The sequence below is a fragment of the Oryctolagus cuniculus genome, chromosome 5 (assembly GCF_051225735.1).
Source record: "Oryctolagus cuniculus isolate XC-2025 breed Fujian yellow rabbit chromosome 5, ASM5122573v1, whole genome shotgun sequence".
NCBI lineage: Eukaryota > Metazoa > Chordata > Mammalia > Lagomorpha > Leporidae > Oryctolagus > Oryctolagus cuniculus.
Window position 1 is genome coordinate 44,691,278 of NC_142871.1, and position 14,896 is coordinate 44,706,173.

The following is a 14,896-nucleotide window of genomic DNA, read 5'->3' on the forward strand; positions in this document are numbered from 1 at the left end:
GTCACTAACTCTAACTCATGTGGGGTATTTTAGTTTTAGTGATGAACAAGAATAATGTTAAACTGCAATTTAATGCAACAACATGAATTTAAAAAAGATTTACAAAATTGCTTGTAAAAAAACAACAAACATTAATACAGGTTTATGTGAAGCAATCAACCAATAAAGTTTTTTTTCCAACAAACCTACTCATCTATCATTCATCTACCTATCTACTTAACTTTCAAGAGAGTTTCTAGGTGATTGTGACAATTTTGAAAAGGAATAATTAAGCAGAGGGTAGCATATTATAGGCAAGCTTTTAATACATGGATAAGCCAATCAACCAAGAAAGTAAAGTTTGCTAAGCGGCTGGCAGGATATTGGGTATTCAAAATCAGGTGAGCTGTAGCCCCTTCTCTCCCAGGGGCTGACTGATTCTTGGCAGATAAGCCTCACCCTGTCAGGGGGTTGAAAGAACAAGAACTTAGACTTTAGCATGCTCTGGGTCTACTAGCTATTTAAAAAAAATGTTACCTTCCCTCTCCCAAGTCTCAATCTAGATGATACTCCTTACCACATAGAGTAAAATGTGATACTATATGTACAGTCCTAGCCCACTACTTGGCGCATACTTAGTTCATTATAAAGTTGGTTCCCAGCCATCCTTTCCCCCTTCCCCACCTGAGAGATCAAATACTGTGTAAATACAAGTGAAAACTCCTTCATTGCCAGGTGGTCCCCTTCCCCCTTTTTAGACTGATGCTGGGCTAGGCAGCACCTTCCGAGATGCCCAAGGGATAGCTGTGGTCAAGGGATACTAAGATTATCATGACTTGGATGATAAAAGCAAAATGTGTTTCTTGCTGTGAGGAATCTTGTGCTCCTTCTAGTCATCTTGAGTTGTTTTGCTATTACAGGACGGTCCAGTAGCAGTGGACTCAACAGGTTTTGAGGAGACTTCTTTCAGAGGCAGAATGTGCAACACAAATTAGACCCAAGGCCTGTGCGATGTCACAGGCGGCCTGTGAAGGGAAGCCTCTTGATGGCTGTCTATCCTGTGCCAAGCACTGTACATATATCCGCATGTCTGAGCCTCCCAACAGCACTGTGACATGGGGACACCAGCGTTCTTATTCACAGCCAGAGCTCAAAAACGTAACCTGCTTGAGGTACAACCTAGTGCATGGAGACTTTTGAATTCATGTTTGTGCCTGTATTATGGTAAGCAGCCTTTTTTTTTATAACTTCAAGTTAAAACCAGAATTTTTTGCTAACCAACAGCAAAATATTTATATTAGTCAGACAAATATGTCTACTCTCCCTACACAAGACTTATCTGACCCTTTCTGCTTACTTCGGCTATTCTCTGGGCCAATTCACATTTTTCCTTCAAAATGGCATCACAACTTTTTGCGTCCAGAAACTTGTTCCACTTTTAAACTTGCAACTGACAGTTCATTTGACTCAAAAATTCACATAAATTATTCATTATTCGTTTATATGCGCTTTTAATATTACTTCATTGGGTTCTAAAATCTTTTTATTGCTTATTTATTCTTTCATTTACATAATAGACTGTAATTTCTAGTATTTCTTTTTTAAAAAATAAAAAACAGATTCTTTGTTTGAAAAACAGAGTAGCAGAGAGACAGAGGGAGAGGCATAATTAAGCAGGAAATGATAACTAAATTAACTGTTATGAATTACTGTCATCAACAGATATTTTACTCTACACAGAGTACAAATAGTTTATATTTAAATTATTTATTCATTTATTTCCTTCAATGACTTTTTGTATCTGGAAGCATTAATAAGAAGCAACCATTATGAGGAAAGCTTAAAAACAAAATCCTACAAGTAATGCTGAATTCCTCACTGAGCTCACTGACCTGAGACTCCCTAACACACAGGGGTTCTTTAACAAGCAAATCCATAGATACAGCCTTCAAAGATCTGATGACAAATATGATGCATCTAGATAATTCTATCTACTATAAAAGAAATAATGGTTGAGGGCAAAAATCAATTACCTGCAGAAAAGCTGAGACTCCTCTACACATTTTCTGAGATCAGAGCTCAATGCAACACTTCACATATGAATGAAATTCAAAAAAGGACAGTGTTGACATATATTTTTTAAAAAAGTGTCAGAAATCCCAGAGGAAAAGCTGGAACACAATCAGGCCAACTTAGAAAAGAAAGTCAGTCGGTCTCAAGAACATCTTCAAATAACAACAATGGTATATACACTAATAAAATTCCTGAGTTGCTAGATGTTAACTAAAATGATGAAGTAGGTATGTCCACTCTCAGTAAGAAAAAATGAACAGCAACAAGAACTTTCACAGAAAACAAGATAAACAGCATCCAGGTTCCAAATATGAGGCATAACAAAATATGGCATGACTGTAAAACTGATAATGAGTAAGGACTCAGGGACATTTTCTTTAGAAACTGTAAAATACATCCATTATTTTAAGAAGTGTTAAGTAATATGGTGCCTATGGAGTTATATGCTTTATTTTTCTTCCATGTTACCTACTGTGGGAAGTTCAAAGTTACAGATCAAATTATATATCAAAGTTATAGATAAGATGGCCAGAGGGAGTCTTACTGGGAAGCTGAATATTACTCAAAACATGAAGTGAAAGAGCTTGTCATGTAGATATCTAGGGAAAGAACATTCTAGACAGGGGGAAGAATAAATGCAGGGACCTGAAGATGCCTAATGCTTTTCAAGTATCTCACTGAGTACAACGTAGCTGTCACGGAGTAAAGGAAGTAGGATGTGTCACTTGAGGAGTAACCGGGTGGAGACAGGCACAGAGTGAGAAGGGTCATGGGGTCACCATATGGACTAGCTTTTGCTCTAGGTGAGATGGAAGGAACAGAGAACTTTGAACATAGTGATATAATCTGCCTGTGCTCAACAGTTTCATGCTGCCCATCAGGTTCAGAACTCTATGAGGAGTAAGAAATCAGTCAGAAGGCTATTGTTAAAATTCCAGAAGTGCCTTAGACCAGATTAATGATAGTGGGAGTGTTGAGATGTGGTCAGATTCTAAATATACTTTGATGGTACAATCCACAAAACCTAACAACTGACTGGATGTGGGGACTGAAGGAATACGTGGGTGATACAAAATTATTGGTCCGTGCAGCTAAAGACAAGAGTTGCCATTTACTTAGATTGGAAAGTTGTGGGAAGAAACATTTTGGGGAGATGAGAGTGCATTGTGACAGATGTTAGAGACAAGTGAAGAAGTCCAGTAGGTAGTAAGGAATATACTCTTTTCTCAGAGTTCCCTAGACTTTTATGATCCACCATAGATTGCTGCCTCCAGGAAAATCTATGCTGTGCTTGGAACTCAAAACAGAGTTTGTTGCAGAAGGAAAAGACAACTCCTAAAACTTAAAATGAAAATGAATTACCTAAGAAAATTTCAGATCCTTTAGCAAAACTGGCCCCGTCAGTATCCACACAATAAAATGGTCAGCAAGCAGGTATCTGTAGGACTCAACATGGATGTTCCCAATTCTTTCTCCAGAAACCACAGGCTACACACAGCTCAAGAATAAGAGGTCAATGTTGTGGCTTTTGTGTTAATCTTATGAGAACAGATGGAGATTAATCACTCTTTCCAAGTCAATACATTCTTACCCAAAGCTTCCTATTATAGGAGTTGAAAGAATAAAATGACTGAAGGGAAATGCAATGATAAGTTCGTTCCTTTAATTCCAGATTCACACACACACACACACACAAAGACAGATGAGCATAATTAATTTTCTTATGCCTGCTTTCTGGTCATGGCTTAAACCTCTAAAACTGGTTCTACATCAGGAAAGGGTGGTAATTAACCGTTTCTCACAACTTTTCAGAATTAAATAAGACATCAAATGTGGCTTATGTACTGTGGAGCCTGCCATCTTCTTGTTAATATAGAACACTTTAACATTTTATCAAGAGATACATAATAATTAAGACCTAGATGGCACCCTGGAAATCATCATCTTAGTGTCACATCTAAGGATCTGAAGAGGCAATACACGTATCATAACTGCACTGCAGACTGAGAGGTAGCAAATGTCAGTAAATGCTAGACAGGTTAATTATGATTACCGTGTTAGCACCACGGAAAAGGAGCACTGGACAAAAACACTTTGTAGGTTTATATAAATAAAATAAAGAGACATATCAAAATTCAACAATGCCTATTTCTTTTAAAAACAGAAAATGCCCATCCTGTCCCAAAGACAGGATGTTGACCCTAAGAAAAAAAAGATTTAATTACCTATTGACTAATCAATCAGGACTTGAAAAATTTATAAGAAAATGTATAATTTCCTTTTCTCTATTCAATGTCTAGTAAAACTGAGATGTGAAATTATCGATTTTTTTAAAGCCAGTGTGGCCAACTTCAGATAATCTGGTGTGATTATATTTCTATCATATTATTACATATGTGCTTATACAAATATTTCTTTAATCTGACATTAAGGAAGAAAGTGATTTGGAGGAGGGATGTTTGAGGAATTCTCCTTTAGTGTCTGGGAGTTTACAAAATAGGTTCACCATTTTGAGAAATATTAACCCCAACATTGCTTTAGTAAGCCAAGTACTCACAACATTTAACCTTTACCCAAGGAAGGGCAAAAAATGTTAACAGCCAAATCCCTAAAGGCTGAATGGCAAACAGAGTTGGTTTCCTGTGAACCAAGCCACTCTTGAAAGCTCTGATGTTATATTCCTCCTGCTTCCTTGTTAGACTGTATTTATTCTTTAAACATGAAACATTTCAAACATTCAAAAATTTCAGATAATAATGTAAGAACCATACATGCACTCTCCACCCACATCTAACAATGCTAATGCATTTCAATATTTGCTTCAGAAATGTATTTAAAGCAATTACACTTCTTTTGTACAACGCTTGTGCTACATATTAGTGCTTCTTTACTTGAACTTCTTTGAGTGCTTTATATCTGCTTGCCTCAAAATGTCAGGTACAAGGGCCTGAAGTATGCCTACCTGGTTTTCAAAAGAACATAGGTAAAGTATATACTCAGAGGTCAAAAATCTGGCCTTTGAAAAAATAGGGTTTCAATAATTCAGAGCTCCACAAAGGGAAAATCTGATAGGGATAAAAGTCAAAGCTAGGTTAATTCTCAAATGAGTAATGTTAATTGGGTGATATTAACTTTGTGAGGAAGACTGCATGATAAAGCATTCTGACAACACTCTCATGAGAAAAATAAAAAGTTTTTTATCTTTATTATTTAGTGATATATTATTGTACTATTTAAAGATGATAGTTCGTAGCATGCCTATAACATGCTGGTATCTCATCTGGGTGCTGGTCCAGCTCTCTGCTAATGCACCTGGGAAAACAAAAGAGGATGGCCTAAGTCCTTGGGCCCCTGTCACCCACTTGGGAGGCCTGGATGGAGTTCCAGGCTTATGGCTCTGGCTTGGCCCAGCCCTAGCCATTTGGGTCATTTGAGCCATTTGGATAGTAAACCAGCAGATGGAAGAAATCGCCTCCACTCCCTCTGCTCTCTGTAACTCTGCCTTTCAAATAAATAAATCTTTTAAGAGAAAAGTAAATCATAGGTGGATTAGAGAGTAAAATATTTTGAAATCAAATAGTTAAAAGATAGGAGTACAATAGAGCTTTTGATCAAACTTCTGGATAATAAATGACTTGTTAAGCATATATAAAGGCAAAATATTTACCAAAGATATATATAAAATAGTGTCCATGTTTGTGTGCGTACATGGTGTGTGGGTGTGTTTCAGTGAGTGTACAAAAAGGAAGAGGTGATATATTTGATCAACCAAAACCCAAAAACAAAAAATACAGAAGCAAATCAATTAAGTAAAAAAAAAACAAAAAACCAACAAACCTACAGTTCAGATAAAATTAAAAAAAAAAAAAAAGAACACAGGGAAAGCATGTAGGGAAAATATTACAGAAAAAGAGTTGATATTTTCAAATAAAGAGCTCAGAAAATTTGGTAATGAAAAATATACCTTAAACTAACCCACACAAATAAACAAAAGATATGAAAAGAAACTTAAAAAGCAGGTATTGGGGCGAGCATTTAACACAGCAGTTAAGGTGCTGCTTGAAACACCCGCACAGGCCCATGCCTGGATTTGAGTCCCACTTTGCTCCCAATTCTAGCTTCCTGCTATTATGCATTCCAGAGGCAGCAGGTGATCGCTCAAATAGTTGGGTCTCTGTCACCTATGTGGGAGACTTGGGTTGACTTCATGAAACCTGACTTTGTCTTTGTGCAGCCTGGCTGTTGCAGGCATCTGGGAGTGAACCAATGGATTTCTCTCTCCATCTCTAGCTCTAAAATAAATACTTTTAAATAGCCAGCATTAAAAATCCCCAAATATGTATATTTATTTTTAGTCTTTACAAGGAAACAAAATATAACAACTAAACATTTTAAGTTATTAAATAAGCATTTAAAAATACTTAAAAGGTTAATACAGAAACAAGTTTTCTAACTTTTTTTTTTTTTTTTTTTTTTGACAGGCAGAGTGGACAGTGAGAGAGAGAGACAGAGAGAAAGGTCTTCCTTTGCCGTTGGTTCACCCTCCAATGGCCGCCGCGGCTGGCGCGCTGCGGCCAGCGCACCGCGCTGATCCGATGGCAGGAGCCAGGAGCCAGGTGCTTTTCCTGGTCTCCCATGGGGTGCAGGGCCGAAGCACCTGGGCCATCCTCCACTGCACTCCCTGGCCACAGCAGAGAGCTGGCCTGGAAGAGGGGCAACCGGGACAGAATCCGGCGCCCCGACCGGGACTAGAACCAGGTGTGCCGGCGCCGCTAGGCGGAGGATTAGCCTAGTGAGCCGCGGCGCCGGCCCGTTTTCTAACTTTTTTTAAATGGAATTATAAATTGTATTATTTATTTTTAGAAATACTAAAAGCATTGATATATCTTAACTGTACCTTTAGAAAAATGTATGCTTTCAAAGGTCCAAAATATGGAAAACAGATATATTCAATATAAATATCATCAACATACATAGATTTTTTTTAAGAAAAATTTTAAAAGTATTTATTTGAAAGGCAGAGAGAGAGAGAGAGAGAGAGAGATCTCCCATCTACTGGTTTATTCCCCAAATGTCTGCAATAGCTAGAGTTGGGCCAGGCTGAATCCAAGAGCCTGGGATTGAACCCAGGTCTCCTACAAGGATGGCATGGATCCAACTACTTGAGCATGCACCTGCTGCCTCCCAGGCTGTGCCTTAGCAGGAAGCTGGGATTGGGATTGGAGCCAGCACTCAAGTCTGGAATGTGAATGTCCCAGGCAGATTGTTAACCTCTGCTCCAAACACCTGTCTCCATAGACATTAAAAAAAAAAATCTTAAAACCAATCCAAGCTATCCTTGATGTCCAGTGGCAAAGGAAGGAAGGAAGAATGGACGGATGGACAAGTCAGGGATCAAAGTTTGGCTTCTGTTTGCCCATTGGAAATAGTCAATCAAACCTTATTAAGCCAGATTTTCCTTTTGCCCAAGTCACCCAACAGTGGCTATTTCTCAGTCTGCTTAAGGCAATGTACACACACAACTGCTTTATGTCATAAATCTACTTTTGCAAAATTAAGGTAAACTAAATGTTACTTGCTCCAAGAGGCTTATGAGTCATGAGTTAATAAAAATAATTACCTATTAAAATGAAAATAAAGGATATGTAAGCAAATATTATACAGTTAATTGAAAACAAATTAGTAACATGAGAAATGTTTCTGATGTTAAATGGAAAAACTAATGATATCAAATTATCTGCAAGCTGCAATTCAAACTTTATAAAATAATGCTTAAATAGAGAAAAGACCAAGGAGACAAAGAAATATGATAGTAATGAGAATACTAGAATAGTAGGATTATAGGTAAATAGTTTCCTTCTCTTTTGCAAACTTCTATCATTTGTTATATGAACTTTATAAACAAAGCAATAATTTAAAAATTAAAAAACTATTATAATTAGTCAAAATCATTCAATATACCTATAGGAGGTTACAAAAATACAAGATTCTCTGGATCTCAAATAAAATGAACATAAGTAAAAATTAAAAGACAAAAATGCATATATACTTTGTATACAATAAATTTATAAATACACTTGATTATTATTATTAAAAGCATTTATATGAAAACGTATCCTAGTTTTGTTCTCTCAGAGACATATGGGAACCTTTTCTTTTTCAAAGACTTTTACCATCTTCCATTTTCACATTTATAAATTGTAAAAGATATATTTATGAAACAAATAAGTTACTGAATAATACAGCCTCATGGATTTCTGTTAGAATAATTGAAATGTTTTATGGGACAAAACATAAATTTAAGGTCCACCAAAAAAGATTACAATTAAGAAAATGAAAAGCTTAAAAGTCAGCTTGGAAGTAAAAGAAAAATGAATCATTTTTACTTCAAATAATGAAATATAAATTAAACTGGCAGATTTTATGGAACCTGAATCATGCCAGAAAGTAGGTTCTCTGGCACAACTTAGGAAAACTCATTCCATGGCCCTTGTTCTTTCAGCTATGTAAAAGGTAATTCCTGTTAAAGCACTGACTTTTTAGTTACTACTTCAAAAGGGAACCAGCAGGTGTGCTTTCACTTAACTGTTTGTTAAAATCGTGGTAAGTCAGTACTGTGTTCAGCCAATTCCTTACACTTGGGTGCTTTTTCTTCCTCTATATCAGAATCTGTTTAACATTACAAAGAAAGATTATAGTAACAAACACATGCTTTTTTTGTATTCCTTCAGTTCATTCAGAATCTCCTATGTATAATCCCACACTATTGTTCACTCAGGGTAGAATCTTAGAATCAGGCTACCTGATCATTTTTTTTTTTTTTTTTTTTGACAGGCGGAGTTAGACCGTGAGAGAGAGAGAGACAGAGAGAAGGTCTTCCTTTTTTGGTTGGTTCAACCGCCAAGTGGCCGCTACGGCTGGTGCGTTGCGGCCAGCGTGCTGCGCTGACCTGAAGCCAGGAGCCAGGTGCTTCCTCCTGGTCTCCCATGCGGGTGCAGGGCCCAAGGACCTGGGCCACAGCAGAGAGCTGGACTGGAAGAGGAGCAACCGGGACAGAATCCAGGTGCCCCAACTGGGACTAGAACTTGGGGTGCCGGTGCCGCAGACGGAGGATTAGCCTAGTGAGCAGCGGCGCCGGCCCAATTTTTTTTTTTTTAAGATTTTATTTATTTATTTGAAAGGCAGAGTGAGAGAGGCAGAGGCAGTGAGAGAAAGCAGAGTCTTCTATCTGCCGGTTCACTTCCCGATGGCTGAAATGGTCGGAGATGGGCCAATCCAAAGCCAGGAGCCAGGAGCCTCATCCAAGTCTTCCATGCTGGTGCAGGGCCCAAGGACCTGGGCCATCCTCCACTGCCCTCCCAAGCCACAGCAGAAAGCCGAATTGCAAATGGAGCAGCCAGGACATGAACCAGCACCCAAATGGAATGCTGGCACTGCAGGCAGCGGCTTCACTCTCTATGCCACAGCACCGGCCCCTCATCATTGTTTTCACAACTTCCCAGAGAGACATAAAGTGTACTTATGAAAACAGTGTTAAGTAGAGCACCTTAACAGCACTCCTAAATCCATACTTGTCATTATTTGGTTTGCTTTTATTTAATGAATACAAGTTTCATAGGTACAGCTTTAGAATTTAGTGGTTCTTGCCCCAATATCTGCCCTCCCACCCCTACTCCTGTCCGACCTCCTACTCCTTCTCCCACACAATTCATTAAGATTCATTTTTAGTTAACTTTATATACAGAAGACCAACTCTATAGTAAGTAAAGATTTCAACAGTTTTCACCCACACAGACACACAAAGTATAAAGTACTGTTTGAAGACAAGTTTTACCGTTAATTCTCATAGTACAACCCATTAAGGACAGAGGTCCCACATGGGGAGCAAGTGCACAGTGACTCCTTTTGTTGATTTAACAATTGATCACGTCAGTGATCACCTGAGGCTCTTGTCATGAGCTGCCAAGGGTATGGAAGCATTCTGAGTCCACAAACTCCGTTAGTATTTAGACAGGGCCACAAGCAAAGTGGAAGTTCTCTCCTCCCTACAGAGCACAGTACATCCTTCTTTGATGACTCTTTCTTTCCATTGGGCTCTCACTCATGGAGATCCTTCATGTAGGTCATTTGAGCAACAGCTTCCAATAAACTGAAAGTCAGGTTAAGGGGGAAAGCTCTCTCTGGGGTCAGCGCTGTGGTGCAGCGAGTTAAAGCCCTGGCCTGAAGCACCGGCATCCCATCCCATATGGGCGCTGATTCTAGTCCCGGCTGCTCCTCTTCCAATCCAGCTCTCTGCTATGGCCTGGGAAAGCAGGAGAAAATGGCCCAAGTCCTTGAGCCCCTGCGCCCGCGTGGGAGACCAGGAAGAAGCTCCTGGCTTCGGATCCGCACAGCTCCGGCCATTTCAGCCATCTGGGGAGTGAACCAACAGACAGAAGACCTCTCACTCTGTCTCTCTTTCTCTGTAACTCTTTCAAATAAATAAAATAAATCCTTTAAAAAAGGGGGGGGACTCTCATTCTCTAATTGTTAATTAATGGAATGAAAAACAAAAGTGCATTGAGCAATTGATACTGTGACCTGAAATAGCCCTCAATTAAGGGTAACTGAATAAATTTGCCTTCTATAGGGAAAACAAAGCACAAGCTCAAACATCTTTGTGCATCACTTTTAAGACAGCTGGGTCATCTAAACTATTTCAAAAATTTCTTTTTACTACTAAGACTGTGCAACAAGTTGTTTCATACAGTACAATGACTTTGTATATTATTATGCTAATTTATAGGATTTTCAGAATATATTCTTCTTTTTAAGATTCATTTATTTACTTGAAAGTCAGAATTTCACAGAGAGAGAAGGAGAGGCAGAGAGAGAGGTCTTCCATCCGCTGGTTCACTCCCCAATTGGCTACAATGGCCGGAGCTGTGCTGATCTGATGCCAGGAACCAGGGGCTTCGTCCAGGTCATTCCATGCGGGTGCATGGGCCTAAGGACTAGGGCCATCTTCTCCTGCTTTCCTGGGCCATAGCAGAAAGCTGGATCAGAAGTGGAGAAGTCAGGACTCAAACTGGGGCCCATAGGGGATACTGTCACTGCAGGCGGTGGCTTTACCTGCTAAGCCACAGCACCAGCCCCCTCAATATATTCTAATTGGGTCTGGCATTGTGGTACATCAGGTTAAGCAACTGTCTGAGATATCAGCATCCCATTTCAAGTATCCAGCTGCTCCACTTCCAATCTAGCTCCCTGCTAACGTGGCTGAGAAAGCAGCAGAAGACAGTAAAAGTGGCTGGGCCCTTGCATCCACATGGGAGAACCCTACTTAGGTCCAGGCTCCTGGCTTCCTCATTGTGGTGCAGTGGGTTAAAGTGCTGCTTGCAACACCATATGACCTTACAAATAAATAAGTAAATCTTTAAAATAAACAAAAAATATTAACCTTAAAAATTGACTCTGGGGCTGGTGTTATGGTACAATGGGTTAAGCCACTGCCTGCAATGCTGGCATCATTTGGGCACTTGTTCATGTCCCCGCTTCTCTACTTGTGATCCAGCTCCCTGCTAAAGCACTGGGGAAAGCAGCACAAGATGGCCCAAGTACCTGGGCACCTGCCACCCATGTGCCAGACCCGGATGAGCTCCTGGCTTTGGCCTGGCCCAGCCCCAGCTGTGGCTGCCGTTTGGCGAGTGACCAGCAGATGGACACCCCTCTTCCCTGCCTCTGTCCTGTCCTCCAGTCCCACTGACCACAGCACTCTACCTTCCAAATAAATAAAATAAATCTTATAAAAAAGAAGAATCTTCTCTAATCCCTTCAAATTACATTCACAATTATTAAATTTTTAAAGTTTTCTGACAATTCAAATTTCATTTATTTGGTGCTAAGGTTCTGGGAAAGAATTGTAGATTTGTTCTTAAAAGAAAATTAGGCTCAATTTTGACATGATTTCCAAATGAAAATTTGGCAAAAGGTAAAAACTACACATGGCAGGGTATACACACACACACACACACACACAAAGTCAAAAAGTTTGGATGGAAGTGGAATTAAAACATTAGTGTGTTTTAGTCCAAAAACATTTGAAATCCCATGCATAATTTTTTATAATATACTTTTTCCATTTTTTGAAGACAACCCCACCCTCATATGGTTTTCTAAAGTAAGCTTGCAAACACTTCAGATTTCAACAGTTGTTGTATCACTCCACCAGATTTACAAAAAAAAAAAAAAAATCCAAAATGATCAATGTAGTGTATTCCTAAAGTGAAAAGCAATGAGAGAAGTACAAGTAAACCAGAGAGTGCAAGGACTCACAGCCTGCAGACTTGAGAAGTGATTATAGTCCATGTGGCCAAATAGAAATATTTTCATGTCATTTTCACACTAGCTTTCCTCTGTACAAATAGCCAATAAGGATCCAATGTTTCAAACAGACAATAAGGATTAAATGTTTCAACAACATTTATAGGTGGCCTCCTTAAATTCTGAGATGTAATAAAAATTATAAGAATATGCATAGCCTATATATAACATTTTTACTTTAGCTGTATAATGTAATTATTCCTCTAAAATAAAACAGCAAATATTCTTTTTCTTCATACTTGATTTAAGGCAGTTATAAACATCAAATAACTTCAAAAAGTTCATGGAAAATAGAATTAAAAGAAAAGTTCATTTTATTGCAAAATTTTTCAAAATTCATGCATATGAGGGATTTTCAAAAAAGTCACAGGAAATTTATAGTACAAAAAATTGTGACTGGTTTCAAAATTATTTTGCCATGAAAATTTACTTTTATTTGCATTTGTTTATGAACATTTTGAAGAACCCTTATTTAATACTGTCAGTGCTGTTCAATTATATTAGATGTTCTTTCTTTTTCTCTTAAAGTGTATCTCACCTTGCACTTTGGACACTTCTGGGCATTTCTCTGTCCATGTTCAATTTCGCTGGCCCAATGACGCAACAATTTGTCTCCTTTTTTGTACTCCTTGCAGTTAACACCTTCATGCCAAGGAGAGTGGCACTTAAAACACCAGACAAATTGGCAAGTGGGGCACTGGATCTGTGTAAGAAAACAATAACTGTAAGTACTAGTGGATACACTGCAACATCTCACAGCATGAGAGTGGTGACACTTGGGGGGATTGGTAGAAGCTTGTCCTTTAAAATAGCTATCCTTGTACAAGAACAAAACTACAGTAAGATAGATATTGTTTTTAAAGGAGGAAAGAATTTCTTCAGTAAGGCCAATCTGGCTATCTGTAAATACTGGAATCAAATATTTGGGACATTGTGGAAATCAATTTGGCTTTAAGAAAATCTAGATTAAAGCACAGCATAAAACCCGAGGGCTCTCCATGCCCCAAATCCACACCCTCTGGCTTCCCCTGAACCAATATCCCTGCTATAGCAGCATTTCCCACGAAGCTCTATCTAAAATCATGGAAGCCCCTAGTTTCTAACAATTTTGGCCAGTTATTTACAAAAACAATGCAAAGCATCCTATTATTAGAAATATGGGTATTTTTTAAAAATAAGAATGAGTTGAAGTGGGTGAGTGTCAGACAACAGAACATTATAAGATATTTATTTCCCTGTCGTGGAACAATAAAAAGGGGATGTAAATATCTCATGGGGCCTTGCTTTCGAATGTAGTGGTGGAATGGGGAGAAGTTAGAAGGATGCTGATTCCCTCACACGTCTGCCACTGTGTCCGAAGGGCCTGAATATGCCATTCAGTTCTCTTCTGTAGACATTATTCATAAGCCTACATCTCCAGACTCCAGCATTGCTAAACTTAAAAGAAGACCTCTTCAGTTTTTAATCAGGCTTAAATTACATTTATGAAATGAACAGAAGAATGCAAAGGGCCTTTAAGACTGGAGGCTCTCCATGAATGTCAGACATTGAAGTGGTTCAGGGATCTTGGGGGCCACGTAGGGAGCTATCATGTATATGAGGTCTGATGAAGGCAATTAGAAATTTATGATTTGGAGCTGACAATATGATACAGCAGGTTGAGCCTCCACTCGCAATGTCTGCATACCACACTGGAGAGCAGTTGGAGTCCCAGCTGATCCACTTCTGACCCAGCTCCCTGCTAATGCTCCTGGAAAGCAGAGGAAAATGTCCCAAGTACTTGGGCCCTTGTCACTCATGCTAGAGACCCAGAAGGAGTTCCAGGTTCCTGTGGCCATCTGGGAAGTGAATCAGCATATGGAAGGTATCTCTCTTTCTACTGTTCTGCTTTTCAAATACATAAAATAAACCTTTTCCTTTTTTTTTTTTTAAAGAAACATATGATTCTCCTAAGGTACCAGATGATAAGGAATCTGACACTTGATACGATACTAAACCAGTCACTCTAGCTCCCAATTTCTTATAATAACCAACTAGGTCCTACTACAGATACTACTGCCAATTCTTAGTAATAACACAGATTTAGTGACAAACTGTGACAGGAGTTACACAGCAAGCTCTCAAGTGAATACGAATAAATTAAAATTCACATCCAATTGTTTACTATCCCTCAGAGAAAACATCAAAATAGTGGTTCCTTTGTTTAGGGTGAAAATACAGTAAAAGGACTAAAAACTTGGGGATGCAGAGGCTTTGCCTGTAAAGTCTCATGCTGATTTTTTTTCTTGGTCTGAAGGTGCCTTATTCATTTTGACCTTAACTATGTTTACCATTGGTCTTATAAAAACATATTGAGACATCAGCACCACACCTTCTCTACATGAAATGCCATCTCCCAGCCACTGGCTATCGTGCAGAGAGCACTTCCCTTCTGAATAACAGATGCAGGCAGAAGTCCCCAGGCTCTGCCCTTGCTACTCAA

General features: G+C 38.8%; 1 protein-coding gene across 2 annotated transcripts in view; it reads right to left on the bottom strand.

Moving 5' to 3' along the window:
- RNF217 (ring finger protein 217) overlaps positions 1-14,896 on the bottom strand; it is a 141,607-nt gene that overhangs the window by 21,122 nt on the left and 105,589 nt on the right. For both annotated transcript variants that reach the window (XR_016234501.1, XM_017345347.4), the window contains one exon: positions 12,953-13,117. Coding sequence is in view for 1 of the 2 variants with exons in the window: in XM_017345347.4 (XP_017200836.3) it covers positions 12,953-13,117 (165 nt within the window). In the remaining variant the exon portion in view is untranslated. The remainder of the gene's footprint in view (positions 1-12,952; positions 13,118-14,896) is intronic.